At 34.2% G+C, this 27,959-nt stretch overlaps 1 protein-coding gene across 6 annotated transcripts in view; it reads left to right on the top strand.

The window, feature by feature from the left end:
* Positions 1-25,592, top strand: part of MTF2 (metal response element binding transcription factor 2) — a 69,456-nt gene extending 43,864 nt beyond the window's left edge. For all 6 annotated transcript variants that reach the window (XM_008529282.2, XM_070592637.1, XM_070592635.1 and 3 more), the window contains 12 exons: positions 3,837-3,932; positions 4,160-4,260; positions 4,649-4,797; positions 6,775-6,870; positions 7,789-7,857; positions 8,722-8,845; positions 15,538-15,605; positions 17,164-17,334; positions 21,432-21,537; positions 21,658-21,710; positions 21,823-21,927; positions 23,165-25,592. In XM_008529282.2, the coding sequence (XP_008527504.1) occupies positions 3,837-3,932; positions 4,160-4,260; positions 4,649-4,797; positions 6,775-6,870; positions 7,789-7,857; positions 8,722-8,845; positions 15,538-15,605; positions 17,164-17,334; positions 21,432-21,537; positions 21,658-21,710; positions 21,823-21,927; positions 23,165-23,522 (1,496 nt within the window). In that variant the 3' untranslated portion in view covers positions 23,523-25,592. The remainder of the gene's footprint in view (positions 1-3,836; positions 3,933-4,159; positions 4,261-4,648; positions 4,798-6,774; positions 6,871-7,788; positions 7,858-8,721; positions 8,846-15,537; positions 15,606-17,163; positions 17,335-21,431; positions 21,538-21,657; positions 21,711-21,822; positions 21,928-23,164) is intronic.
* Positions 25,593-27,959: the final 2,367 nt, after the last annotated feature.

The raw sequence follows: 27,959 nt of genomic DNA, 5'->3' as shown, positions 1-27,959 counted from the left end.
CAAGTAAAAATGAATACAGGCATGCCTTGGTTTGGTTATAGTTACGTTTCTTGTAATGCTTTCCATTTTTACAAATTATAATTGCTGTATGCCCTTTGAATCTGCTAAATAAAGGTGTTTTTCCAGGTGATTCTTTCATGGAAAGTGCTTTATTTATAAAAAGTATGAATATTAAAAATCTGAGTATTTTAGCTGCACACTAAAGCTCCACTTTTGGTTTTCTTTTTACTGGGTTAATAGGCTTGCACTAAGACCTGTGTTTTATATCTCCTCCTGTAGAAAGGAGATATAAATTCTCTTTCCCTAAAGGGTGGATACCTTCTAAAGTATTTAGCCATTGGGTTTTGTATTTGAATCCCAAGTGCAACGTTATTGTAGGTTGCTACTGTGTTCTGTTTCTTGATTTCACTCTTAATTTTTTTTAAAGAATAAAAAAAGTTTTGGTACAGAAATTGGAATGTTCTAATTACCATCTATATAGTTAGTACTCAGGGTTTAGGTGAGAAACTCAACAGCTTTTACTCTAGTAAAATGTCTTTCTTGTGAAACTTTTTACAGTTCTTAGGACTGATAATTTAAAGGACAAAAATTATGTTTTGAATCTGAAATTGAGGAATCAATGAGAAAAAGAATAGGATAAAGATAGATCTCCAACAGTAGTGATCTTGGGCAGATCTTCTTACCCTGCATACAGAATTATCCCTTCTTTCTTACTTTGTAAACATGGATTTCTGTATGGTGGGATTGAAACATGTTATACTGCCCTTGTTCCCCTTCTATTAGCTGTGTGTCCCTTGCAACTTTTCTGCTTTTTCAGGGTTCCTGTGGGTTAAATATAGGTCTGTCTTTCTGTCTCTTTCTTCCTTCCCTCCTTTCCTTCCGTTAAGAAAGGAAGAAGAAAACCAGTAGTACATAAAGATAGAAAGCTGTGAAAGTGAAGGGTCCTGTCCAACATGTGCCCCATCCAGTATATCAGTTTAGTGGTCTGTGGTGGTTCTTTCCTCACCAGCTCCTTTTACTATCCTTAGAATTACAAAAGATTGCTCCTTGGCCATTTAACTCTTTGTAACGCCCAGAAAGTAGCGTTGTGGCTTGTGATTTGGAGTTGCTGTAGAATGAGCAAATGAACCTGAAATCTGTATTATGACAGATTTCAGAATGTAGAGTAGCTTTAGTAGTTTTATTCTTGTAAGAAACCTGCTGATATTAAATATATATCAAAATAACTTAATAAACTAATTTCACTCATCTAAAAAGATTCTTTTTAAAAGTTTATGTGGATAAGGAAAAACATATAGTCATCTTGCTAGTCAAAGAACTGTGCTTTACAACAGGGAGATACCATGTTAAAACCATTAAATAAATTTAAAAGGATTTTAAATTTTAATACCTCATATTATTATGGTTTCTGTGAAAATGATACACTGCTGGTGGCAGTGAAAATTTCTGTTTTGGATGTTAACAATTGCATTAAATGCATAAAAATGTTTTATACTCTTTATATAGCAGACTCACTTCTAGCAGTTTATTCTGAAGAAATAATTCAAAAGCAAAAAAGCTACATGAGAAATATTTACTATAGCTTTATTTTAACAAGAACAAAAAACTTGGTATATCTAAGAAGAAATGGCTAGGACTTTAGTCAGTTGGATTTAGAGTAAAGGGACTATAGAAGACCTCTAAGCTACACAAAAAGTTCATGTACACTTGGTGGTAAAAAAGATGTACTTGGATTTCACAAGTAAAAGTAATTCCCTGTTTCCTCGGGATTGTTTTCTGAGGTGAACACACATTGTTGGATCAGCACCCCCTTTTCTGGGGAACTGCTTCCCCCCACACAAGTCCACATGGTTAGGGTGGGAGTTAGATCAGGCACCTACCTTAGTCTGAGGGTATCGGTCCTTTTCCAGGGAATTGCAGATTTGGACTCAGAGGTCCCAGGCTCAGTCTGCTTGCTCTCCTGACTGGAGCCATAAAATCAGAAGCTATGGGAGGCCTTATCCAGCCAAGTGTACAGAGAAGTAGACCAACCCTGGGAGAGGAGGGGAGAGAGGACAAGAGACCAGAACAAACAAACAAGAAAAAATGCAAAAAATGAACAAACAACAAATTTGGTAACTCGTATGTCTAAAAACAGAGGCATAATAAAGTAGATTTGATTCTTTCCACTGGATGGAATATTATACAGAAATTATAATTTTGAAAACTGCAGTGTGAAAAATGCTTTTTATTTATTTATTTTATTTTTTTGCTGAGGAAGGTTGGCCGTGAGCTAGCATCTGTTGCCAATCTTCCTCTTTTTTTGCTTGAGGAAGATTAACCCTGAGCTAACACCTGTGCCAGTCTTCCTCCACTTGGTATGTGGGTTGCCACCACAGCATGACTGACAAGTGGTGTAGGTCTTCACCCAGAATCCGAACCCACGATCCCATGCTGCCAAAGTGGAGCTCGCCAAACTTAACCACTACTCCACAGGGCCGGCCCTGGGAAATGCTTTTGATAGAAGAAATACTACGTAGTATTGATAAGGGAAGCATTCCACAGTGGAGAGAATGTGGACTCTGGCGTATCTGGGTTTGAATCCTAGCCTTCATACTTTCTGACTGAGGTTTTTGGGTTAGTTACTTTATCTTTCTGAGCCTCAATTCTTCTCTATAAGTAGAATATTTATCTAATAAGTTGTAGGATTAAACAAAACAATATATGTCAAGAACCTAGCAATGGTTAGCCCATAGCACAAAATTGTGAATTTGTATTATTGTTGGTGTGTGAATAAAGTGTGTGTTAGTATTTTAACTAGGTATGTTGAAATTGATGGGAAGATAGTATTGGAAATAATTGCATTAGAGTGATAAAATTGTATTCTAAATTTTGTATAACAAAATTGTTTTTTAGAATAAAAATGTTTTAAGGAAGAAATAACTTACCTATTCAGGTAAAAAATATAATTAATAACTGTGTGACTTATAACGTTTGTTGCAATGGGATTTTGTTAGGGTACGTTGTTGGTCACCATATTTCCAGATTTATGAAGCTGAAGATTAAATAATTGGTGTTCAGCCTCTTTCATAAATTAGTAAATAAATGTTCTGAATCTAGAGTGAAGGGGGTCATTGACATAGCTTCCTTTTTCTTTTTCTTTATTGTCATATGTTAAGCAATGTAGGATGAGTGAATACATGTACTTGGCTTGATGTGTATTCTGCAGAGTAGTTCTGGTATTCATAAAACATCACTTCCCCTTGAGCTCCTCAGGAGAGAGGGAATATTGGAAGTGAATGATAAGGAATCCTATCTGAGAGCAGCTTAAATTATGCCCTCTGCCAAAAAACAGGTTAAATTATGAATGTAGATGGTTAGCATCTTAAGTTAAAGGTGAGAAGAACACAGCAGAGATAGCATTTTGTGTATAGTACTTTGCCTTGAGAAGAAATCATTATACTCTAGTGAACAAACATTGCCATTATGGGCTATTCACTGAGTTGAAAAAGTAGTATTGTTATATGGAACGCTTCTTTATTACAAATGTCTGGGGTTTTTTTTTTTGTTTTTTGGTTTTTTTTGGTGAGGAAGATTGGCCCTGAGCTAACATCTGTTGCCATTCTTCCTCTTTTTGCTTGAGGAATGTTGTCACTGAGCTAACATCTGTGCCAGTCTCCCTCTATTTTGTATATGGGACACCACCACAGCATGAGTTGATGAATGGTGTGTAGGTCTGTGCCTAGGATTTGAACTCCCGAACCCTAGGCCACCAAAGCAGAGCACACAAAGTTAACGAACTATACACCGGGCTGGGCCCATGACTGTGTATTTAAGGTATATTTTAAATATTTCAGGAGCCACTGGAAGTGGGGAAATGGTCTGTACAATATGTCAAGAAGAGTATTCAGAAGCTCCCAATGAAATGGTTATATGTGATAAGTGTGGCCAAGGTAAACATTGATTTCTTTTAATTTTGTAGAAAAGTTTTGTTACATACTTAATACCCCTGTTGAAGATTAATGATTAAAAATACTTTAAGTTGGTAATTTAAAGCTGTTACCATAAATTTATTCATCAGTTGTAAATATATTAATGTAGGAAAAGAGAATACTAAAATGCCTTCTTGCAGTATTTATCAATAAAATAGAATTTGCTTTATGCTTTTTTTGATATTAAGGATATCATCAGTTGTGTCACACACCTCATATTGATTCCAGTGTGATTGATTCAGATGAAAAATGGCTGTGTCGACAGTGTGTTTTTGCAACAACAACAAAGGTATCTTTTAAGTGTTTTGGGCTAAAGCCCTAAATGGAATTTGTAAGTCACTATCAACATAATGATTGTGTACGTTGAAAGTTTATTTGAATGAAATGAGCAATCAATGCTGAGCAGAAAGAAGTGCTGCTTTTGTTTGACTAATGATGCTTAAGTGACTTGCAACTATTCTTGCACTTATTTTCTGATAGTGGTTTTGGAATTGGGGCAATAATTTGAAAGAAAAGAGAAAATAAATAAAGATTATTATTAGTCAAACAGTTTGTGAAATGGTAAGAAATTTAGAATGGAAATTTTCTCAGAAGTTTCAGAAGCATTTTTAAGTTATAGAATTGTATTTAAAATTTTATCCTTCACTCTTTTAAATAACGTTTTCCCTCTTATATAGAGGGGTGGTGCACTTAAGAAAGGACCAAATGCCAAAGCATTGCAAGTCATGAAGCAGACATTACCCTATAGTGTGGCAGACCTTGAATGGGATGCAGGTCATAAAACCAATGTCCAGCAATGTTACTGCTATTGTGGAGGCCCTGGAGAGTAAGTAAATACCGTTATTTAATGCTCTTAAAGTAATTTTCATTTGCTTATATTGTCTACTTTATTTTTGTTATTGATTGTGGTGTGGGAGTGATAGTGAGTTGTAAATGTGTGAAAGTATCAATAGGAAAAATTACAGGGGAAGATTAAAGCCTATAGTTTTGTTCATCTTTATCATTAAATGTTTGCTAAGTAAATGAATCGGTGTTCTAACTAAGAATGTTTAGAAATTTACCTTTAACTTCTGATCATTGGTCCTAGTTCTGATCTTTAGAACTAAACAAATACATCTTATCTTTCTTAGGAAGTAACTGTTAAAATATTTTAATCCAACAATCATATTCCTCACTCCCGTGGCTTACATACTGATAGTGTTCTGTTTTCCAGGCTAAAATCTCCATTGACATAAAACGTTTTTTATGACATGATTTCCAAACTCTGTCTTTGTTGCTCTTTAGTTTTTGAAAGTTACTCTTGAGATATTATGTCATGATTAGAAAATGCAGTGTTTCCAGGAATAGTCTGACAGAATATAATAGGGCCATTAGAGTTCTGAACATTATGCTTCTGTTGTAAAGAGAGATTGTATTGTCTCTCTCTATATATAGTAACTAAGACCTACAGTTCCTTTTTTCATACAAGCTGATATTGAGCCAAGTTGTGCATCATATATTTGTACTACATTTAAAAAAAATTAGTGAATAGCTTTATATTTAACTCTTTTTAAATTGTAATTATTGGTTTCTTATATCTTTCTTTCTTATCAGATTCTGTGCTTCTCTTAAGATAAGGGTGCTGTCTAGGAGGATGCTGGGATATATGAGGTGTTCAATGATTGAAAACATGAACAAATGAATAAACCAATGAATTTTTAGTTCTGCGTTCTACCTTGTGTCTGATCTTATGGAATTTTTTGGTGTGATTTAACATTTTTGTAACATTTCTCAGTTTTGGATCACCTGCAGGTTTAAGAAACATTGTTTCTAGTTTCTTTAATCACTTATAAAAGACATACAATGAAATGAGACTGATCTTGCTCCTTTACTCGTTTATAGCTAGCATTTAGTTTAAAGTATTATTCGAAATAGGTGAAAACCATTATAAACATTATTTTAGGAGGCAGATTATTGTTCTTTAAGTACCATGATTACATAAACTGTGTTTGATATTGCTAACTACACTAACTTCATCATCTAGCAGAGTACCTGGAACATAGTATTCTTAGTCTTTTGATGAATGAATGACTTTACTTAAAAGCAGTCTTCTTGCCTTTGCCTATGTATGGCTTAAAATTAATGTAGGACTTGTTGAGCAAAAGAATTATTGGAAGAAAAGACATTATTTGGGTGGCAAATAAGGATATCAATATATCAAAACCATGTACTAACTGAAAAGAGAGAACATCCTCAGCTGAAGATTCAATTTTAGCATCTTCAGCTCTCTGAAACAGAACAAAACCTGTCACAAAGCCTTTTATGCCTGATAGTCTTCGGTGGATGATTATCTTAACCAAATTTAGTAAATTGCTATACTTTTTTCCTTTTTATTATAAGGACAAGAAAAATAGAAACACAGTGAAGATATAAAGCTGCCTATGGCCATTCAGTGTATTGGGTAAATAGCCATACACATCAGTGACTCTGAAACTGATCTCTCCTAGGGTGTAGAGAGTTCATGTGAAAAAAATTCCAGGCTTATACTTTGACAGAGATCCTTTACTTGTGTAGGAACCAGCCACCCGTTGATTAGAAATAGTAGCTAGATCTTTCAAGAGCTTATGAATTCTCATGAATAAAAGAGAGAAGGGAGGAAATGGTCAATTTTAATAAACTTTTTGGGAAAGAAAAAATTTAACAGTAAGTATAGCAGAAACATGATACTATAATCAGAACTATTCTGCATAATGCCACTTAAAAAAAATCAAAAACCTTTACCTTATTAAAGGTAGTAATTTTAATCTTAAATTTTTTCTTATAGCTGGTATTTAAAGATGCTACAATGCTGCAAATGTAAGCAGTGGTTTCATGAGGCTTGTGTGCAATGCCTTCAAAAGCCAATGCTATTTGGAGACAGGTGAGAAAGGACATTGGAACTTTACTGGTGGTTTTTTAAGCTTTTTTATTGTGACTATGCTTGCAGTTTTAGATTTCTAAAAGTAGTTTTAACAATGATTTGTAAAGGGTTCACCTTAGAGGGAAAATATTGAACAACATATTTAAATTATACATAACCTAAAAATATATGTAATTTTTGTGCTTTTGGATATTATTCCAAAAAGCCTTTAAGTATTTGATCAGTTATTATATTTGCTCCTATTGCCCCACTATGCTTATTTTCGTTGGTTCCTTCTGTTAAAGAACCTCAATGGGATCCTATGATAGGAAATTGGAAAAAGCTATAGAACCTTTATATACACAGTTTACACCTTAGATCTAAAGAATTTCTAAAAGCAGGCTTAGTGTGCTTTCTGGGTTAGGAGTCTGTAGAATAGTGGAGAGACCTCTAGGAAGAAAAATAAAAGATAGAGCACTGAACTTGACATCAGAAAAGCTGGGTTTAAATCTTGGCTTATGCCACTTATTATCTTTCTGACCTTAGGAAGATCGACTTGTTTCCTCTGGGCTTATTTTACCAGATTGTTTTGAGCATTGAATGTAACAAGGTATATAGGGGCAGCCATCACAATTCCTTGTACACACAAGCCATTAGTAAACTATGCCTGTATATGAATCTATATGTGAACTCTGAAGGTTTCTGATGTTTAAAAAAAATTGCCTCTTCCCCCTAGATATGAACTCTTTCATTATTTGTCATTACTGGAAAAGAAATTTTTTAAATCACCGACAGTGTTATAATTCAGATGATATTTTGCTATGTGTATCAGTCGTTACGTCAATTGTAGGATATGTACTTGCTAAATATTAGCTTTAATTGTTAAGTAATTTATGTATACCCTTGATTACTGAATATAGAACTTTTTTTTTTCCTTAGGTTTTATACATTTATTTGTTCTGTCTGCAGTTCTGGACCAGAATACCTCAAACGTCTACCATTACAGTGGTAAGTATGAACGTTTCTGTTAAGGAGCAAAAAAGAGCCATATTCTTAACTCTGCAGGATGAAACTTTCTTTATACATTAACTTGTCTTAAGTAAAAGTTTGGTTTTCTTTATGCCTGGCTGTATTTCTTTTCTTTTATCTATCTTTAAGCCTGATGTCATCTTCACCAAGGATTATCTTGTTTTATTGCTAAGGTAATAAGGCCATTCATTTTCTAATGGCATAAAATGTAACTTTCACGTATTTTTTATCTTCAAGATTTTTATTCATGTTTATTCATGTCTTCAAGATTCATATTCTAATTCTTTTGGGCCTTTAGAATAGCATACAGTAGAAGAGAGAAAGGTCTTATAACAAATATGCCAATTTCTCCTTCAGTGTAGTAATTGTTGGACAGGGGAAGTGTGATGAATTTTGGGGATTTACTCATAAAATGCTTGTAGTAAGTACTTAGAAATTTTTTAAAAATGTTTTGCGTATTTTAGGAAAAGATAAGATTTAACTCATGAATCAGATAAAATAAAGTCTGTTAATGTCTGGTCTATTCTGTAGGTTATATGTGGTAGTGAAAACATAAAATTTTTGATTATAAATTATTTTTTCTCAAAGTCAGATCCTCTTCAAATGCATTGTAAGAAATCACTCAGATATGTTAGTTTATAATTATTAGTTAATGTTTTCCAATTATTTCATAATTAATGATTTATTATATTGTAAATGACTTAAAAAATATTGACCCTCTGTTCACCTGAATACTTCACTTTGGATTTTTTTAGTTGCTGTTTTTATTAAAAAAAAGGTGTGATTTCTTAACAATAACCAAAAATATTGTTTTTGTGTATTTTGATTATTTTTGGATTCCAGGGTAGATATAGCACACCTATGCCTTTACAACCTAAGTGTTATTCACAAGAAGAAATACTTTGATTCTGAACTTGAGCTTATGACATACATTAATGAAAATTGGGATAGATTGCACCCTGGAGAGGTAAGTTGTCTTAGACCTAACTTTATTAGTTACTTGATGTCTTTTTTGTTTTGTTTTTGTTAAAAGCAACTAGGACATGTGTAATCCACACATACAAAGTACAATTTTATTTTAGTTCAGGGAGAAATAACTTTTGTAAGGATATCAGGGCCAGCCCTCTCATCAGCCTGTTCGTTGCCTGTTGATTCAGGGGGAAAATGTAGAAGAAAGTATATTCCTTGATTCTTCCATTTTTCTGGAGTGAGAATCATTGTAGTTAAAGATTATTATTGGGTATCATACTTATGGTTCCTCCTCCTTTTCTTTTATGGTTTTGTAAACTTAGAGATGTAACAAACACTCTTCTTTCACACTCTTTTGTTGGTACTTCTAATATATCTTTGACTTCCAGGAATGGTGGGACCCAGTAATAGTGTTAGAATAATGGGTTAGAGGATGAAGCTACCTGAGTTGGAGATTAGCCCTCATTCTGACATCTCATTTTGCTTTTCATTTGCAAAGTATAACCAACTCATGCTGGTTTACCAAGAGCTTTTTTAAAGCAATATAAAAGTTAATCCATGTTCGTTGAAGATTTTGAAGCTATTGAATAGCACAAAGAAGAAAGTAACTAGAATAACTTTAATAGTTACCTTGTTTTTAGTGTTTATCTCAAATTATTAAAATACAGATATTAACCACTCTTAGGTTAACTAAAAATTTTGTTTTATAAGATGTGGAATTACATGTGTCAGTTTTAGTCACACATTACTGTTTGAGGTAAAAATTGTGTAAACTGATTTGAAATTTAGGAAGAATTTCTGCATTTGTAGCTTTTAGACATAAGGTAGTTTATGAAGTTCTTATCAAATAGGCTATCAAGGTTTTATTGTTTTGGGGTTTTACGGGACATCAGGAGGATAAGCTGCAGACAAAACAAACACTTGCAGAATACTTAGATTTTAAAATCAAGGATGTTATTATAATCATTTGTTCTAAAATGTTTTGAGTGTTAGAAATTGGAATATAACACTCACCTTAAATGCTTCTTTTTCTTGATGAAGTTTGAGAGAAAATGAATGACTTGCAAATTTGATAAATTTTAATAAGCTCTGACTAGTGATAAAAGAAAAAATCGAGTAAATGTAGTGTTTATTATAGTCATCTTAATATTTGAGATGGTTCTTTCAGCACTTCGTAGGCAGATACTTTTATATTCCTATTAATACATTTTATATTTCACATGATTAAATTCTGCAGTAGTTACTTCATGGAGACAGTGGGCATACATATAAAAACTCAAGTTGTTTTATTTGTTTCAGATCTCATATTTAGGTTTTATTTAAGAGGCTGCAAATAGAAAACAATAAAAATCATGGTTAGTCTATTTTTTAAAAAAGGAGTTCAATTTATGAATTTCAGGTATCTCAGTTCCAGCTGAACTTTTGGTATATAATAGAAAAATTTATTTCAGCACTAGATACATGTTTTCATTTTCTCTAGCTTATGAGATAATGTCTTAGAAATAAGACGTTTCAATTTCTTATTCCTTGCCAGTATGGAAAATGTTTCTCTTTTTATTTAAAAATTAAGAAAAACATCAGAAAAGTTTTACTTCTCTGTAACATTCTAGTCAAGCAGGTGACTTTCTAATCATTTCTCATTGGCGTTAAAAAAAAGAAAATATTCAGACTTCTTAGATTAATCGTCCTGTCCTTAGACTGGTTATTTACAGATGGAAGTTCAGGTTTTAATTCTCTGTATTAATCTTTTATATCTTTATACTGTAATTATAATTGGTTTTTAGAGTGAGATTTTAATAATGAGACTGTAAAATTTATGCCAGTCTGTGATGTTTATTCAGTGATTTTCATTTAGTTTACTTTTAAATGTTCATGGTAATAGAAACAAAGATAATACAAATAATGGATTATTTCAGATTATTAAAATAGGAAATCTTTGATTAACTGAAATTGAATTGCCAATTGAATTTTGTCACTAATCCAAATTTAGGTTAACAAAAATTTCTTTTTGTTTGTATTTGTTCAAAATCTTTTTATAAAATAGCATTAATTACTTTCAAAACTTGGGAAATACGGTATGCTAAACATATTATTGGTTAATTGAGTACCTTGGAGTACTTAATCATTTTGAACATCAATTCTTATTATATGTACTGTAGATTATATGACATTGACACTTGCTCTAGAAGTTTCTCCTAAAAAATGAAACAAAAGAATATTTGTGATTTTACTCTCAAATGCGGAGTTTCCTCTCTTACCCCACCTAGGTAAGAGAAAAAAATCTTGTGATGATTTCAAAAGTTGATTGCGATTTTTACGGCAATTTGTTTAGGAATATATAATTGACACCTAGTCACAGGGAGGCACTTACTCATTTTTACCATTTCTGAGCTGAATTTGAACTTAATTTTACGCATTATGACACTGTCTAAGGTTTAATGGTATTTCTGTGTTGTTTTAGAAGCCTCATAAATACTTGTTTAGATTTCTAGTTACTTGGAGCAATCTTATATTGAATCAATGGTATCTGTTTAGTGTATTGTGTTTTTTATTTTGATTGTTATAACGGAAATACTGTGACCTCTTTTAGTAATAAAAAGTTTCTAAAATGCTAAACTTCTTTCGGATAGTATATCCTTTCATACTGAGAGAGAAATTTAACATTTACGTATCATGTTTTTTTTACTTACTTAATTGTTTTCAGGATTGCTGTGAAGAGAAAGTGAAACTTTTAGAACATATTAGAATATAATGATAGCTTTATACCATGTTTCCATAATGTGATTTGTTTTTAAATGTCTTTGAGACTTGGTACCTTAATGGTTATCATATAGACTACTTGAGAAACTGCTGTTTTGAAATATTTTCTTGGAGATAGTAAAAATATGTAATATAACATTTGAGACCCCAAATAAAGGTTGCCTAAGATTTTTATTTAGAATGAGATATCACTGTTGTACCAGATTGCTTTTGGGAGTTAAAATGAGATATTAATACTTGTTTGGAATCTGCCTATTATCATTTGTCTCTGATTCCTAATGTGATTTGGAAATCCTAGTCCTATAAGGACTACCCACTTTTGTGTTAACTGAGGTCTTTTTTTTTTTTTAAAAACTTCGTGTTATTTTGGTGAGGAAGGTTGGCCCTGAGCTATCATGTGTTGCTAATCTTCCTCTTTTTGCTTGAGGAAGATTGTCACTGAGCTAACATCTGTGCCAGTCTCCCTCTGTTTTGTATATGGGATGCCACCACAGAATGGCTTGATGAGTGGTGTGTAGGTCTGCGCCCGGGGTCCAAACCTGTCAACCCTGGGCTGTTGAAGTGGAGCACATGAACTTAACTACTGTGCCACCAGGCTGGCCTCTACTGTGGTCTTAAATTTGAAAAAACCCAGAGGTTGATAGCAGAACGATGTATTGAGTGCTATCTCACTTTTGAGGGATGTACGGAGAAAAGCATAGATAAAATTCAAATGAAATACTATGGCAGAAATGGTGTTTTGGCTAGAGAAAAATATAGTATAATAGAGCTGGTATAATACTTTTAAGTGAAAATTGTAAGAAATTTGGTTAACAACAATACTTGGGGCCTTAAGTGTTATTTATTAACATAGAGTATATAGGTTGGCACGTTACTTAAGCTGTTTGGCATACCTAGGTGACATGGAATTCAGTATTGGTAATTGAAGGTGTAATTTATTGAAGGAAGAGTTATACCATACATAAAAGCATTTATGTCTGTACAGAAATATACAACCTTTTACTTTCGAGTAAAAGCATAGTGTGAGATTAGTGTCTGGAGGGAGGAACAAAAATGATTATTCTGTTGAAGATATATATTATAAACCTCATGGGTCAGATGGAAGACCTAGAATATGATCCTCTTCTAATACAGATTATTTGATTTACACTATAATATTTGCACTCTTAGTTTTCAAAATATCGAAAGGGATCCCTTGACTCAGTTACGTGAGTTAAAATATACTCATGCAAAATAGTCCTGGAGTGCTGAAGGAACTTACAGATAAAATTTCTAAGAAACCAAAGAGAATAAGTACCACGGAATGAAGAGAGTTCATTGTGATTTTCAAAAAGTAAAAAGGAGTGGATTTGAAAAAATTAGTCCATTTTGTTGTTGATTGTCAGCAAATTGTAGGACAGAGTTTTCAAATATATGGTTTGTGAAGATTTAAAAAGCAATAAGGAAAAAACACTAATTTATTAGGATAAATCATGTTAAATATCCTGGTTTCTTTTTTTTATATGGTTAGCAACACTGTTATTTCTAATGCTATGGGAATGGTGTAGACATAGTATAACTCAATTTTGGATAAGATGTTGAAATGTGAACTGGTTAAAGTAAAAATTAAATGGATTTGTAACTAATTGATTAATAGTAACAAAAGCAGTCAATGGCTTGGAAATATTCTTGAGAAAGATTCTAATGGAAAGGCACAGGATTTTGACTTTGTCTCGATCCTCAATTCAAGAAGGATGACAGAATCAAGATAAAAGATCATCTTGAACATTCAGCTGAAAAAAAAACCAAATTAACAACAGGTTATATGGTTCTGCTTTGAGGCTTCAATACACAACAAGCAGTCCGGAAGAAGCGGCATGCAGTAGGAGTGCTTGATTTGATAGCAGTTCATCTGATGAGATGTTAGAGTTGGAGTGGAGGGCTTGGGGGATGAGGAAGAAGATGGAATTAGTTAGCCAAAGCTTAATGTGAAGTAATCAAGTGATGTGGCTGCTAAAAACTTTAACGTAATCTTATGCTTAGACATGATAGCTGCTGTCAAATATTTGAAGAACTGTCTTGTAAAAGAGGGAATAGAAGAGTTCCAGAAAGGAATGTTTTGTCCACCTATGGAATGGACTCCCTCAGTAGGTACCTCATTAGCTTTCATTAGTGGTAATATTTAAGCCAAGGTTGAGTGACTATCAGTACTGTAAAGGAGATTGCAGTATTGTTGGACGCTTGAATTAGATCTAAGGTCTCTTTCAAGCTTTAAAGTCTGATGCTCTTATTTCTTCTTTAATAGAAATTTTCTATCATTTGACACTTCAGACATTACGGATGTAGGATAATTTGGAGGAATAAGCACCAAAATGTCCCATTTTTTTTTTAGCACCCAACAAATTGGCACAGAATAGGCTTTTGGTGAATGTTGAATGAATGGACTTTTTGTCACTTGGATTCAAGTTCTAGCTCATTAACCAGCCATGTGAATTTGAGCAGTTCATTTAACTTTTATGTGTGTCAACTAGTCTGTAAAAGAAAGAAAATTGGAGTAGAGGACTTTATTAGTCTCTTATACCATCAGCACTCTATTTGGCAGGTTTGTTTGCCCTTTTAACTTGAAACAGTTCTGAGCTTTGGGAGTTTGAACTTGTAAAGAACATATTGGTGGTAATTTTGAAAGTCAACTGTGATATTTTGGCATTTTTTAAAGTTTTTGTGATTTAATTGAGGATGGTCCCTTTTTTTTTTTCGTTTTTGATGAAGAGGGTTGGACCTAAGCTAACATCTGTTGCCCATCTTCCTCTTTTTGCTTGAGTAAGATTGTCACTGAGCTAACATTTGTGCCAGTATTCCTCTATTTTGTGTGTAGGATGCCACCACAGCATGGCCTAATGAGTGATGTGTGAGTCTCCTCCTGGGATCCGAACCCATCAACCCTGGGCCACTGAAGTGGAGCCCACAAACTTAACCGCTATGCCACCGGGCTGGCCCCAGGATGGTCCTTTCATAGTTTATAATTTTTTTTAAAGATTTTTATTTTGTTCCTTTTTCTCCCCAAAGCCCCCCGGTACATAGTTGTATATTCTTTGTTGTGGGTCCTTCTAGTTGTGGCATCTGGGACGCTGCCTCAGCGTGGTTTGATGAGCAGTGCCATGTCCGCGCCCAGGATTCGAACCAACGAAACACTGGGCCGCCTGCAGCGGAGTGCGCGAACTTAACCACTCGGCCACGGGGCCAGCCCCTATAGTTTAGAATTTTTTACTGTTGGGCCCTAGTTTTTAAACTTTGAAAAACAGGCAGCAATAATTCTGAAGGAAGAGGCCTTTTTGGAACAAAGTAGAATATTTTATACAATTGAATACTTAGATTTTAAAATGGTTTGTGATGATAAAAAAACTACTGAGCCATTTCGGGTTTTAGGGCTGGCCAAAGTCTATAATTTTTATGAAAATAAAATCCCCAAATTTCACAGTACTTTTTAAAGTTAGAGATTATTGGTTTGTGCTAATAATAGAAGTATTGGGAAATAAAATTGTATGTTTCTTATTACTTTTTATACTCCTCCCTATCAGTATCTATTAGAAGCTTTTATGGTTGATATTAAAGTATTTCTAATGTATTATTTCCCCAGGTTATGGAATTAAAATAAATTTAATGTTTTACAGTTTAGTTATTTCAGGCATATCATTTGATCCATACAATTACTAGTAAAGTAATTAGTGCAGGATTTTTACTCTCTTTTTTATGGGTGAAAAAAAACAAGCCTTGAGAAATTAAATGGCTTTAGATCACACAGCTACTGAGTGAGGACCTGGAATTAAAATGTAGATCTTCTGACTACCAGTCAGTACACTTTTCTTCTGTATCACATTGCCTCTATCTAGAACCGTATCTTACTGATTGATGAAATTATAGTGTGTTAAATTGTTTCTTGATACTTCACAGCTGGCAGACACACCAAAATCTGAAAGATATGAGCACGTTTTGGAGGCATTAAATGATTACAAGACCATGTAAGTTGATTTATTTTATGTATCCCTATGAGGGAGGCATTTAGTAAGTATAAGGAATAATAACATTGTTTAAGAATTGTGGGGTTGGTGTATAGAACTAATACATACTATTTTAAACTTTTTAATGTCCTATTCTCTTTCAGTCAGAGTAAAACAGTGATTCTCAAGGTTTGGAAAAGGGAAGAACAATCCTCTGGGAATGGTGGCTGGGAGACGATTCAGTATTTCAGGGGAATTTGGCCGGTTCAGTTGAAAAAGTGTATTCAGTAATGACCTATTTTTATAATGCAATTTACTGAAAGTAAAATAAAATCTTGTTAGCTGGTGGGAATATGCAAAAGAAAAGGGACTATATTGTAGAGAATATGAGTTTTAAAATTATTGTGATCTTCTATGGTTTTAAGATTAGTTATTGCTATCAGTTATAGAAAAGTAATATTCGTGGTCTAATAATTAAGTGATATTGTTTGATATAAGATCTTGATAGATCTTTCCCTTCTTTTTTTAAAGCCAGCATAAGTACGTTTCTTAAAAATGTTTTCAAAATTCACTAGAAATAATTTTTTTTAAATGTTTAAGCTGGCTCCAATCAACTAGTGAGTTATATTGTAAAATTTTTGTTTGTAACGAGTTGCTTTTTTTGAACTTGACAGAATTTCCTCATTAAAAAACATTATACTTACTAGTGGCTGGATCTTTAGGCAAGCTCAAAAAGCCATAAAGTACCTGAGCAGTTAGCGTGCTGGTAAAAATACTTTATGGGACAGTGGATTCTGTAATCCAACTTGGGGTGCAAGAAATACATCTGTTCCTGTTATGGTAGAAATTGGGGTTCCCCTTTCTAAAACCTGTGTAAAAGCGGAGGGATGATCCAAGCGTTTGGTAGTGCTGCTTCTAGCTAGACAGGCTCTTGTAGAGCCAAGATAGATGGGGGTGTTTTGGAATAAGGACCCTAAGGACTTTGGGAAAGGGTTAAGGAGCAAATTTTTCAGAGACTCAAGCCCACACTGAAATAACACCTTTCTGCTCTAGTTTGTTTCCAATTCCAGATCTGACACACTAGACACCCCTTTTATTTTTCTGGGCCTCTAGGATTGGTCTCCTACTCTCCTTTCCTGTGCTGTCACCTATTACTTTCCGACCAGAGTTTCACTCCTCACAGATCCACTCTGAAATAAAATTCTTCTCTTAAACCTTTTTTGAGATATTTTCAACAGATGACACCAAAATATGGAAAAACATATTGGGACTAAAGAGAGTGCTCTGTAGTCTTTTTCCTTCCTTTCAAAAGTTAGATACCATGTTTTAAAAAGAAAAGTGGACATATGCTCTTCCTTCTGATCCTATCCCTCCCTCCCTACTCCCCAATCACATCCTACTGTGGACTGGCTCTGGGGCAGATAGGACTCAAGGAGAGCAAGGGGAGAGAGCAAGTGTTTGTGGTATTGGGTGGACTTTTCATGTATAAACGATTTATATCTGAAAATTATGCGTTAGGGTCTGCCATGTATATGTGTTCAGTTTTTAAATTTTCTGTTAATCTTTTTCAAAAATTTAGGTTTATGTCTGGGAAAGAAATAAAGAAGAAGAAGCATTTGTTTGGGTTGCGAATTCGAGTTCCTCCTGTGCCACCAAATGTGGCTTTCAAAGCAGAGAAAGAACCTGAAGGAACATCCCATGAATTTAAAATTAAAGGCAGAAAGGCATCCAAACCTATATCTGATTCAAGGTAAAAGTTGATCTGTGGCATAGTTTTTCTCTCCAGCTTATTTGTAACTAAAAATATATGTTATTTAGTCTCATTAGTATATTTGAAAGTACAAGTGGCAGTTACCCTGCTTTGTTTTCCTGTTTATAATTTCTTGCTTAGACAAAGTACGAAGAGTTAATGCTAGATGTTTACTTATTTATTTTAGATCTTAGGCTTTCCAGGAATAAACTCCATAGGTTTTGTTAGCAAACAGCTCAAGTACTGGCCTGTTTTTTTGTTTGTTTGTTCATTTCTCATCCATTCATTCATTCCATTTATCAGTCACCTTGCTATCTAAGTGCTGGGGATATAATGACAAACAAGATAGACTTTCTCTCTGCCATGATGGGGTTTATGTTATAATGGGGAAGAAAGGTGATAAACAAGTAAAATAATTACAGATCATGGATGTTCCATTTAGGAAGTAGCATATGGATTTGGACTGTACTGGATGGATAGAGGGGAAGGAGTCTACTTTAAGAAGGAGGCTTAAGGAAGGCCTGTTTAAGCTGAAACTTAAAGAATGAGAATGGCCTAACAAGGTAAAGAACAAAGGGAGGAATACTTAAGGTAGTGGAAATAACAAGTATGAAGGGTATGAGGCATGTTCTAGGAACTCACAGAAGGCTAGTGAGGTATGAATGAGGGCTAGAGAGTAGCGTAAGTTGTTGGAAAGGTTGGGGGGGCTTGATCATATAGAGTCTTCTAGGCCTCATAGGGAGTGTGGGTTGTTTTATAAGAATAATGGGGAGCTTTTTAAAGATGTAAGCAGATTTAATTATCCTTTTAAAAAACCTTTTGGATGCTGTTTGGAAATTGGATAGGTACAGAGGTAAAAATAGAAGCAAGAGAAAATGAATGAAGACTCTTCTATTTGTCTAGGTGAGAGATGATGATTACTTGTGCAGGGGTAGGTGGTAGCAGTAAATGGAGAGAAAACACATTCAAGATCTCTGTTGGAGGTAGAATTTATTGCTTTTGCTAATGAATTAAATTTATAAAAGAAAGGGAGGAATAAAGTTAAACAACGCCTAGATTTCTGGCTTGAGCAACTGGTGGGTGGTGGTGTCTGTTACCAAGATCTGGAAGAACAGATTTTGGCAAGGTGTATGAAGCCTTCTTCTGATGCGTACTCACTGAGTTTGCGATTCTTAAGAAGTATATGTAAGTGGCCATGATGTTAGATATATGCAATTGGGTAAGTTAGGAGTTCGGGGGAGGTCAGGACACATGATATAAACTTGGAAGCTGATTTATAAAGCCATGAGAATGAATGAAATTACCTAGAGAGCAAGAAGATAGAGAGAAAGAGAAGAGAATGTGGTCCAGAATAATGCCCTGATATCATTCAGAGATTTGGAAGAGGTAAAATAAATGAAGGAGAGTGAAAAAGAATCATCAGTGAGATAGGAGGAAACCAGGAAAGTTTGGTGTCATGAAAACCAGAAGGGGAGTGTTTCAAGAAAGATGGGTATATTAAAGCAGTATTGAATGCTGCTAAGAGGTGGATTAAGATGAGAGAAAAATGTGCATTGGATAAGGTTATGTTCTGTTATTAGTGATTTTGACAAAAACAATTTTTTTTGAAAGGTAAGGATAGAAGTCAGTTTGGAGTGGGGAAGTGTGATTGAATCGATCCCTGTCTAATCTACATGTCAGAACTGGACTTTTTCTGCAAAGAAGAGACATAGGCAGATTCAAAATAATAATGATGATAAATAATAAAGGAAAAGGAGAAAAGAAATAATCTTTAAGAATTGAATTCTGAATGAGAAGAGAGAAAGTGGAAAGGGTATGTGTCGTCAACTCTCAGAAGTAGTTTTACTGTGAAGGCAAGTAGGGAAATGGAATGGAAGCCAGAGAGGGGAAAGGTAGTGATCAAGTGATGGGTTTTAGTAGATGGAAGACAATTGGAACCTGTCTTTGCCTGTAGTAGGAGTGATCTAGTGGAGAAGAAGAGATTGGTGTAGGAGAGAGGGGAAGAAATTGAAGATATTGTAGTCTTTGAGAAGCCAAAGGGGAAGGGATTTAAAGCCTAAAGGTGGAAGTGGCCCTTGATAGGACTTACACCCTTTTGTTGAAATGGGGTGAAAAAGATGAGTACAAATGCTGGTTCTTTTGTAGATTTGGCACTTGGAACATGACTAAAGTTACTGCCTGGTAACTTCTATTTTCTCTATGAAATAATAAGGCAAACATAGTTGAGAGGGTGTGCAGAGAGGGAAATTTAAGGAGCAGGTGAAAGGTATGAGAGAGTCATCTTGGAGAGTAAGAAAATATAATTACAGAGGGTTGACAGTAATAAAGTAGATATTATTTTAAGGGTTTTTTTTTTTTCCTGAAGGAAAGAATATTCCTACTACTTTCAAATTTTATCATTAATCCTTTGCTAGCAATTACCCATATTATGAATTAGAAAAAAAGTTTGTACAAACTTTCTTTCTCATTCCTGTCATGATTTTGATAGGACACTCCATCTGTGGTAGCTTTTAGGTTTTCGTTTGATGCCACCAGGTAATGGTTCAGCTTTCTTTAAAGGCATTCTCAGATCCTTCTGGGCCCTATGTATGAGTTGCTCTTTTTTTTTAATTTATTTTTATTTTTTTAAAGATTTTATTTTTTCCTTTTTCTCCCCAAAGCCCCCCGGTACATAGTTGTATATTCTTCGTTGTGGGTCCTTCTAGTTGTGGCATGTGGGATGCTGCCTCAGCATGGTTTGATGAGCAGTGCCATGTCCGCGCCCAGGATTCGAACCAACGAAACACTGGGCCGCCTGCAGCGGAGCGCGCGAACTTAACCACTCGGCCACGGGGCCAGCCCCATGAGTTGCTCTTTTTAATCTGAGAGTTCTTTCTTTAGTCAAGGGGTCCTTTATAAATGTTATGTTGATTATCTTTCAAAATAAAATATATACCCCATCCATCTTATCCTTGAGACTTTTGATTCAGGTTCAAGTTATGCTTTGTTCCTCTAGCTCCCCCAGACTTCCTTCTACTTCCACCTTTATTCCCCAACCTTAGTTTGATATCTGGAGGGGTGTTCTTTCCTAATTTTCTCCATTCACCTCTTTCTAGCCTATTATATATGTGTTGTTCCTTTTCCTTGTTTTTTATTTGAATTTTCCTGGATAACTTTCTTATAGTACTTAACCCATTTTATTAGCCTGCTTGTATACACATTTGTTGCCTTCTGACTATAATTTGAACCCCTTAGCACAGGGAACATCTTTGTATTCATATTATCTAATATCCTCTCTATATGGTAGATAATGATTCTTGAATAAATGAAATAGATATTCCGTATAATGATATTTGCCCTTTTCTTCTTCTCTTCTATTAATTAGATGTCCTTGACTATTGTTTTTTTTCCTTCCTATTGCTTGATATTTGCCTTTATGTCTCAAAAACAGTTTTCTATATCTTTCTAATTTTACTCTTTGAATGACTCCCTGCCCAGTATGAAGGATTCCTTCCTTCTTTACGCTCTGCCACTCTGGGCTTCATTCTCCTGATTAGCATCATTCAAGAATGAATGATGTATGTATGTATATATTCAAGGAGTCTTTATTTATTTATTTATCTCTAAAGGCAACCTCTATTCATAGCTACTATATTTTAGCATAGATCCTTCCTGGTTCCACGAGGTTATCTTAAATTCATAATCACTTTTAGTAGTAAATTTTTGAAACATCCCCTAAGCACCTACATAGTAACAACCTAAATAATTGAACTTGTAGGAGTTTTGGAATCTTCCATTTAATATAGTAGTCTGTTTTTGTTTTTTTAATTTTTATATGTTATATATTTTTCAGAATTGTATTAAAGAGAACATTTTTTCTTAAACCTTTCATAGGTAAATATCCTTTAAGTCAAAAAATATTTATTTAAATTAGAATATATTATCTATGTACTTGACCGAACGTTTAGATTCAACTTATATTCAATATTATTTTTATATTATTATATGAAAATATAACCTAATTATTACAGTAGAATAGATTATGACAGTGTATATCGTCCATCATCTTTTTGTTTTCCTTATGCAGAGATTAAATACATAATGGTTTTATGTTTCAGGGAAGTAAGCAATGGCATAGAAAAAAAAGGAAAGAAAAAATCTGTAGGTCGTCCCCCTGGCCCATATACAAGAAAAATGATTCAGAAAACTGCTGAGCCACCTTTGGTAAGAGGATATGTTGGTATATGTTCTCAGAGAGGAGGGATGCTTAAAATTTCTGAGAAACTAATGTCTTTTCAGGCTTCTTTAGAACCATGCTTTAAGTATGCTTTTTTTATTTTTCAGGAAAAGGAATCAATTTCAGAGAATCCTACCTTGGATTTACCTTGTTCTATAGGGTAAATAGAAAATTATTTTCTCCTATCCTAGGAATTTTCTTTTGGGGGGGAAATTAGTATTTCTATTGTTATGTAATATAGTTTTTATACCATTTAAATTCTTTTGTCTCAGGAGAACTGAGGGAACTGCACATTCATCCAATACCTCAGATGTGGATTTCACGGGTGCTTCCGGTGCAAAAGAAACTACCTCGTCTAGCATTTCCAGGCATTATGGGTAGATATTTTATGTTCTTATTCTTTTCTAATTTTCCTCTAGACTCTTTTTCTTTGTAAAGTGATGATTAAATAAATTTTTAGCAATTGAAAGTAACACGAGTATGTCTTTGAGCTTCTGAGAAGCAATTCATATGTAGATTCTTTAGGTTGTTAATATTCATCTGAATATTTTTGCTTTTCAGACCAGAAACATTAAAAGTTTCATATTTGTTAGGAAATTTGCTGCGTTCACAGAGAATAGATACACTGGTGTTTATAGGCTGTGCTGTTTTCTGTGAGACCTTTTTATGCTTGTAATCTACAACCGTGCCTTGCTTTAGGAAGATTTGGTTGTTTTTTTTTTAATAAGTCTGAATCAGGCACATAAATCCTTTTGTTAGTAAAAAGATTTTAAACTCAGGATTTTTATCAATAGCAGACTTCCTCTCTAGTATTTTATTTCAGAAGGACAACTTTTTCCAGTATAATGTATCAGGTGTGAAAAGTTTACTTTACTTGGATCGGAACTATGAGCTTGCAAGTTTTATACTTTCCTTTCTTTAAAAACTGCTCTTGTGAATTGTACAAAAGTCTAAGTACTTAAAGTCTTAAAATGTAACTTATTTTTTAATAAATTGTGAACAATAATGATGTGAGCTGTATTTTTTGCCTCTGACTCAGCATTGTGGTAAGCTTTTTATATACATTGTCTTTTTTAATTCTTAGAACAATCTTTTGAGTTGTAGGTCCTCTTATTCCCATTGTACAGAGATGGAAACTGAGACTTAGAGGATTTTAAGTAATAAGCCAAGGATAGCATGTTTAGCAAGCATAACAGAGGTGGGATGTTAACTCAGACAGTAGGATTGTAAAGTCTTTGAATTCAGCTGTTGTGCTGTATTCTCTCCTTGTTATAAGATTGTAAAATCGTTGAATTTCTGAGCTGAAAAGGACCTCAAAGATGAACTAGTTCAACTCCTTCATTTAAGCTCTACACTTAAGAGAACACAGAGGATATGAGATTTGAATTTGGCCAGTATCACATAGAGCTAGACCCAGGGTACCCCGACTTCTAGTTTGTGCTTATTCTAGTTCATTACATTTATGTAGCATTCATTGTTTTGGTTTGGCTGCTTTTGTGTCAGCAAGAGTTTATACTTAGAGTAGAGTGATAGAAATAAATCAGAGAAGTTACCTTGTAGGCAAAGGATGCTTTATAAGCTTAGAGGTCAATTGTGGCTTTTTTTGTTGCATAGATTATCTGACTCCAGAAAAAGAACTCGTACAGGAAGATCTTGGCCTGCTGCAATACCACATTTACGGAGGAGAAGGGGTCGTCTTCCAAGAAGAGCACTCCAGACTCAGAACTCAGAAATTGTAAAAGATGATGAAGGCAAAGAAGATTACCAATTTGATGAACTCAACACAGAGATTTTGAATAACTTAGCAGATCAGGAGCTACAACTCAATCATCTAAAAAACTCCATTACCAGTTATTTTGGTGCTGCAGGTAGAATAGCATGTGGTGAAAAATATCGAGTATTGGCTCGTCGGGTGACACTTGATGGAAAGGTGCAGTATCTTGTGGAATGGGAAGGAGCAACTGCATCCTGACTGTAGGACTGAACATTATGTTCACTGCACTCTCATTTTCTGTAGGTACAGTTCAAAGCCCTAAAGGAGTCTGGCTTTTACTATCTTTCTTAAAAAAAAAAAAAATAAAAAGTCAAAAAAATTCACAAAAGGAAATGATACTAGCCTTAACATGTACCTGTCAATGTTATGGATATTGTCATAAAAAGCTATCTTTTAAAAATCAGAACAGAGACTTAATTTTTTTAAATCTTAAGATTTGTAGAATGTTTCTAGGATAGGATATTAAAAATGATTCAAACCCATGCATGGTGTTAGATAATTTTTCTAATTATTCCATTGAGTCAGTTTTTGTGATTAGTGGTTATCAGAGCAAACAGATCATGTAGATAGATAGCACAAGTATTTGGAGAAACATTGTCTGTTTTGTTACCAAAATGTTGGAAAAAGTTTATTTCAATACCTTTTAGATTTCACAAAGTGCAGTGTATATAATGCCTACTAAAAGATTGTAAAATATTGAAATTTTCTTTCAAGCAAAGTGTAAAAAATATATTGAGCCTGTAAATTGCTCTGTGACTAGACTTCATTGTCGTCTTAATATATTCTTTGCATGTGCATATATATACACACATGTGTATATATATGTGTGTGATTATGTGACCTATGCAATACAAATTATGGGAATGGGCAGCTTTGGAGTATATATCCCATAATTCTTTTTTCAGGAATAGTTGCAGTATTTACACAGCAGCATTTCTTCTCAGGCTTTTATTGGGTGCTGTTGCTTGCTATGTATGAAGAGAAATGTGTCAAACAAGTTTAGTGTGTTCTGAAGAAGGGTGTGAACAACAGTGTTCATGGGCTTTTAGAATGCTTTTCACTTTCAGTCCTTGTAACTCAGCTGTTCAGTACCTAAAACAAATTCAAATAATATGAACATTATCTCCTACTAGAAGTAACGTTTTCAAGTTTTCATGGCACATTATGATTGTAAATGTCTCTCAGTTTTAACAGTAAGTCTGTAGGAGTCCCGTGAAGATTCCTGAAATGTCTGTAGTAACTGTTAGTCATGTTGAATAAGTGTAGTATGAACAAAGTATTTTATTGCACAGGGTTAACAAACAGTATGGTGCCTGCCAAGGCTACCGCTGTTTTATTACAACATTACCTCTTGTTTTTATAAAATGTACCAAGATTTAAATTGATAACTTTATTTTACATGTAAAAAAAACAGTTTCTTTTATCACCAGTGTTAGAGTTGTCTTCTGTTTCTTTTTGTTTTGTTTTGTTTGTTTGTTTTCTTTTTTAGCCAAAGAGTAAACAGAAGAATATTCTTATTTTGGTGGCTATTCATTTCACCCTTAAAAGTGATTGGTGGATTTTAGCCTAAAAATTGGGGAATTTGCCGCCAAAATGAAAAATATGTAAAGTGTAGTGATTACAGAGTGGTAAAAATGTGGGTTAGTACTTATTTATTCCATTGATTGATTATTTGACTGTTTATAAAGAAAGTTGCTTTATTTCTTTAAACATCTTCAAAAGATGATCTTTTCTTGTCACATTATAGCCAAAAGAAGCAGAGAACTTCGTTGTCCTGCATTTGGTTCCTGGTTGGCCAGGTATAAATGAGCTTTACAAAAGTGCAAATTAAAAACTGTCACTTCTGTTTACCTCCACCAAAACTTGATTTTCCCCTAGCTATTAATTTAAAGTTGCCTTTCCTGCAGCTGCAATATTTTGAATAACACACAGAGTTTGTGTTGATTTTGAATGTTTGTTTATATCTAGGGGTAATGTAAAATGTAAATCCCGTGTAACCTTATTCACTCCACCTGTATACATATTATTTCATTTTCCCCAAAGTCCTTTAATTCTAACTGAACACCAGCAGTATTTTTAGTAACTTTTTCTTTAGCATACTTGGAAGATGATTTATTAAGCTGAACTGTCTTTAGACGTAATTATTGTGAATGTCTGTTTTATTTTATCATGGTGGTTCACATGGCTCTGATGTTCAGTTTGTATTTTTGGAATTGCTTTACTTAGAATTAAAACAGACCAACATTAAATGTGTGTATTTTTTAAAGAGCTAATGAGTTTTGCTTCTGTATTTGCTTGAAAATACACACTGGTGCAGTGGATGACTGCCTTTATTTAGCCAGGGAGCTAAGGATTTTTCAGTTTCATTGTAAATATGTTCACTGGAATTAATCTTTATAAAACTTTGCTTACATTTTCTTTTTGTCCCCAAAATAATATAATAATTATTGCATGTTCATCTTAAGTGATCCTTTAAAAAAATAAACTATTTAGCCAGCTTGTACACTTTGTACTTGAAAGACAATATTATCTCCCTTTACCCACCCTGTCCCCAAACTTCAAAAAAATGCAGGCTTTTCAACTTTGTTTTCTTTTCTTCTTACTTACATAGACGGTGTCAGGGTTCACATAAAAGGATTTTCTGTTTTTTTCCTAAAAATCTTTGCCCCTGGGTTACAGAAAGAAAAGATGTAAAAATAAACTCATTTTAATTCCATTTTTATCCAAAACAAATGAATTTTTATGACTATCCTGATAATAAATGATAAATATGGATTCTTAGGCCCTTAGGTGATCAAACTAGATGAGAATATGAGCTGTCGGTTATTCTGTAAATTCTAATGTATGGATGATGAAGTCAGATCTTGCTTGCTAGGTATATTTTGTTACTAAATGTTTAGTAGAAGTGAATGTTCACTGATATTGAGGGTTACTTTCCCCTTTTATTTTGCAAGGTCTGTCCAACTATGCATGCTTGGTTTCTTTGTGTATATATTCACAAGATTTCTATTACTAGTGCTGGGGGTAGAACTAATTCTGTGTTTTAGGCTGATTGAGTTTTCTGTTAGGTACTATTAAGTTTTGGTTGGAACATGATCTGACTTACATAGTTATAGCAGACTGTTTTATAATGTGGTTCTGGAGTAGTTTGAATGAGGATGTCATGGCAAAGGAATGTGTCCAGGCAGTTTTGGGAAAGAGTAAAAAATGCCCTGTTTGTGTGTGGAAGTTTTCCTCTTTATATTTGAGTATGTCTATGAATATGCACTCCTGAAAGTCTCCTTTGGTTTTTACTCTGGCAGTTGATCAGTCATGTTCTTTCCTCAGGAAAATAAAAACTTGACAGTTAAATGTAAAGTGAGAATTTTATCTGATCATGAATTCTTTTCTAATTAGTAGCAGTTAAGAAGCCAGATGTCTTGACTGATAGAAATTTGGAGATGGGAGAAGCTGTGAAAGCAAACTGATTGGCTCTCTGAACGACAGGTATTGGGAGCGAGTATAATGTTTGTAACTTTTAAGTTATAGTATCAAAATGTCTTGACAGGGCCGGCCTGGTGGTGTAGTGGTTGAGTTTGTGCACTCCATTTTGGTGGCCTGGGGTTCACGGTTTTGGATCCCAGACGTGGACCTATACACCACTCATCAAGCCATGCTGTGGCAGGCATCCCACATATAAAATAGAGGGAGACTGGCACAGGTATTAGCTCAGTGATAATCTTCCTCAAGCAACAAAACAGGAAGATTGGCAACAGATGTAGCTCAGGGCCAATCTTCTTCACCAAAAAAATAAATAAAATCAAGAAAAAATGTCTTGGGGCAATAGCTAGAGCAAAAGATTATGTTGTCTTTATATTTAAAATTAGAATAAGACTCCAAATTAACCAGTTCACTCTTTTTTCCTCCCCTACCCTCATTTATACCCAACAAAACCCCTCTTTGCTTGTTCCCCTTGCATTTTCTCTTTGTTGGAGATGATGAGTATTGAAACTGGATGCTTAGTAATAACTCCACACTTTTGCAGCATTTTCAAGGAATGTGATATCTCATTCAAGAAAATTTTCCACTGGATATTTTTGTGAAGAAGATTGGCCCTGAGCTAATATGTCTGTTGCCAGTCTTCCTCTTTTTGCTTGAGGAAGATTGTCACTGAGCTAACCTCTGTGGCAATCTTCCTCTATTTTATGTGGGATGCCGCCACAGTGTAGCTTGACAGGCGGTGCTGGGGCCATTCCCGGGATCCAAACTGGCAAACCCCAGGCCACCTGAAGTGGAGTGCACGAACTTAAGCACTACACCACTGGGCCAGCCCTTTGTGTTGGATTTAAGCAAACAAACGAACAAAACTTTCATAGATGAAAAAATGTACTTAGTGGAAAAAACGAACATATATCCTCTTCAAAATCATTAGTCTAATTTCTGTTCCTTGTGTTTACCAAAAGATATTCAATCCGCCTCCCCCTCTTTTTTTGTAGCCTATAACATGCTTTCTCAATGAGTAATATAGTCCCAAAATGGGCACAGATTGATTCATGGGGTGGCAAAAAAGTCTTAGATAATGGTTTGTGGCCCTCCAAAGCTTAACTCTGCTTGACAAAGATCTTATTCTTTAGTATTTAATTACTTTCCTTGAGT

The sequence above is a fragment of the Equus przewalskii genome, chromosome 24, assembly GCF_037783145.1.
Source record: "Equus przewalskii isolate Varuska chromosome 24, EquPr2, whole genome shotgun sequence".
Classification (NCBI taxonomy): Eukaryota; Metazoa; Chordata; class Mammalia; order Perissodactyla; family Equidae; genus Equus; species Equus przewalskii.
This window is presented reverse-complemented; position numbering and strand designations above follow the sequence as displayed.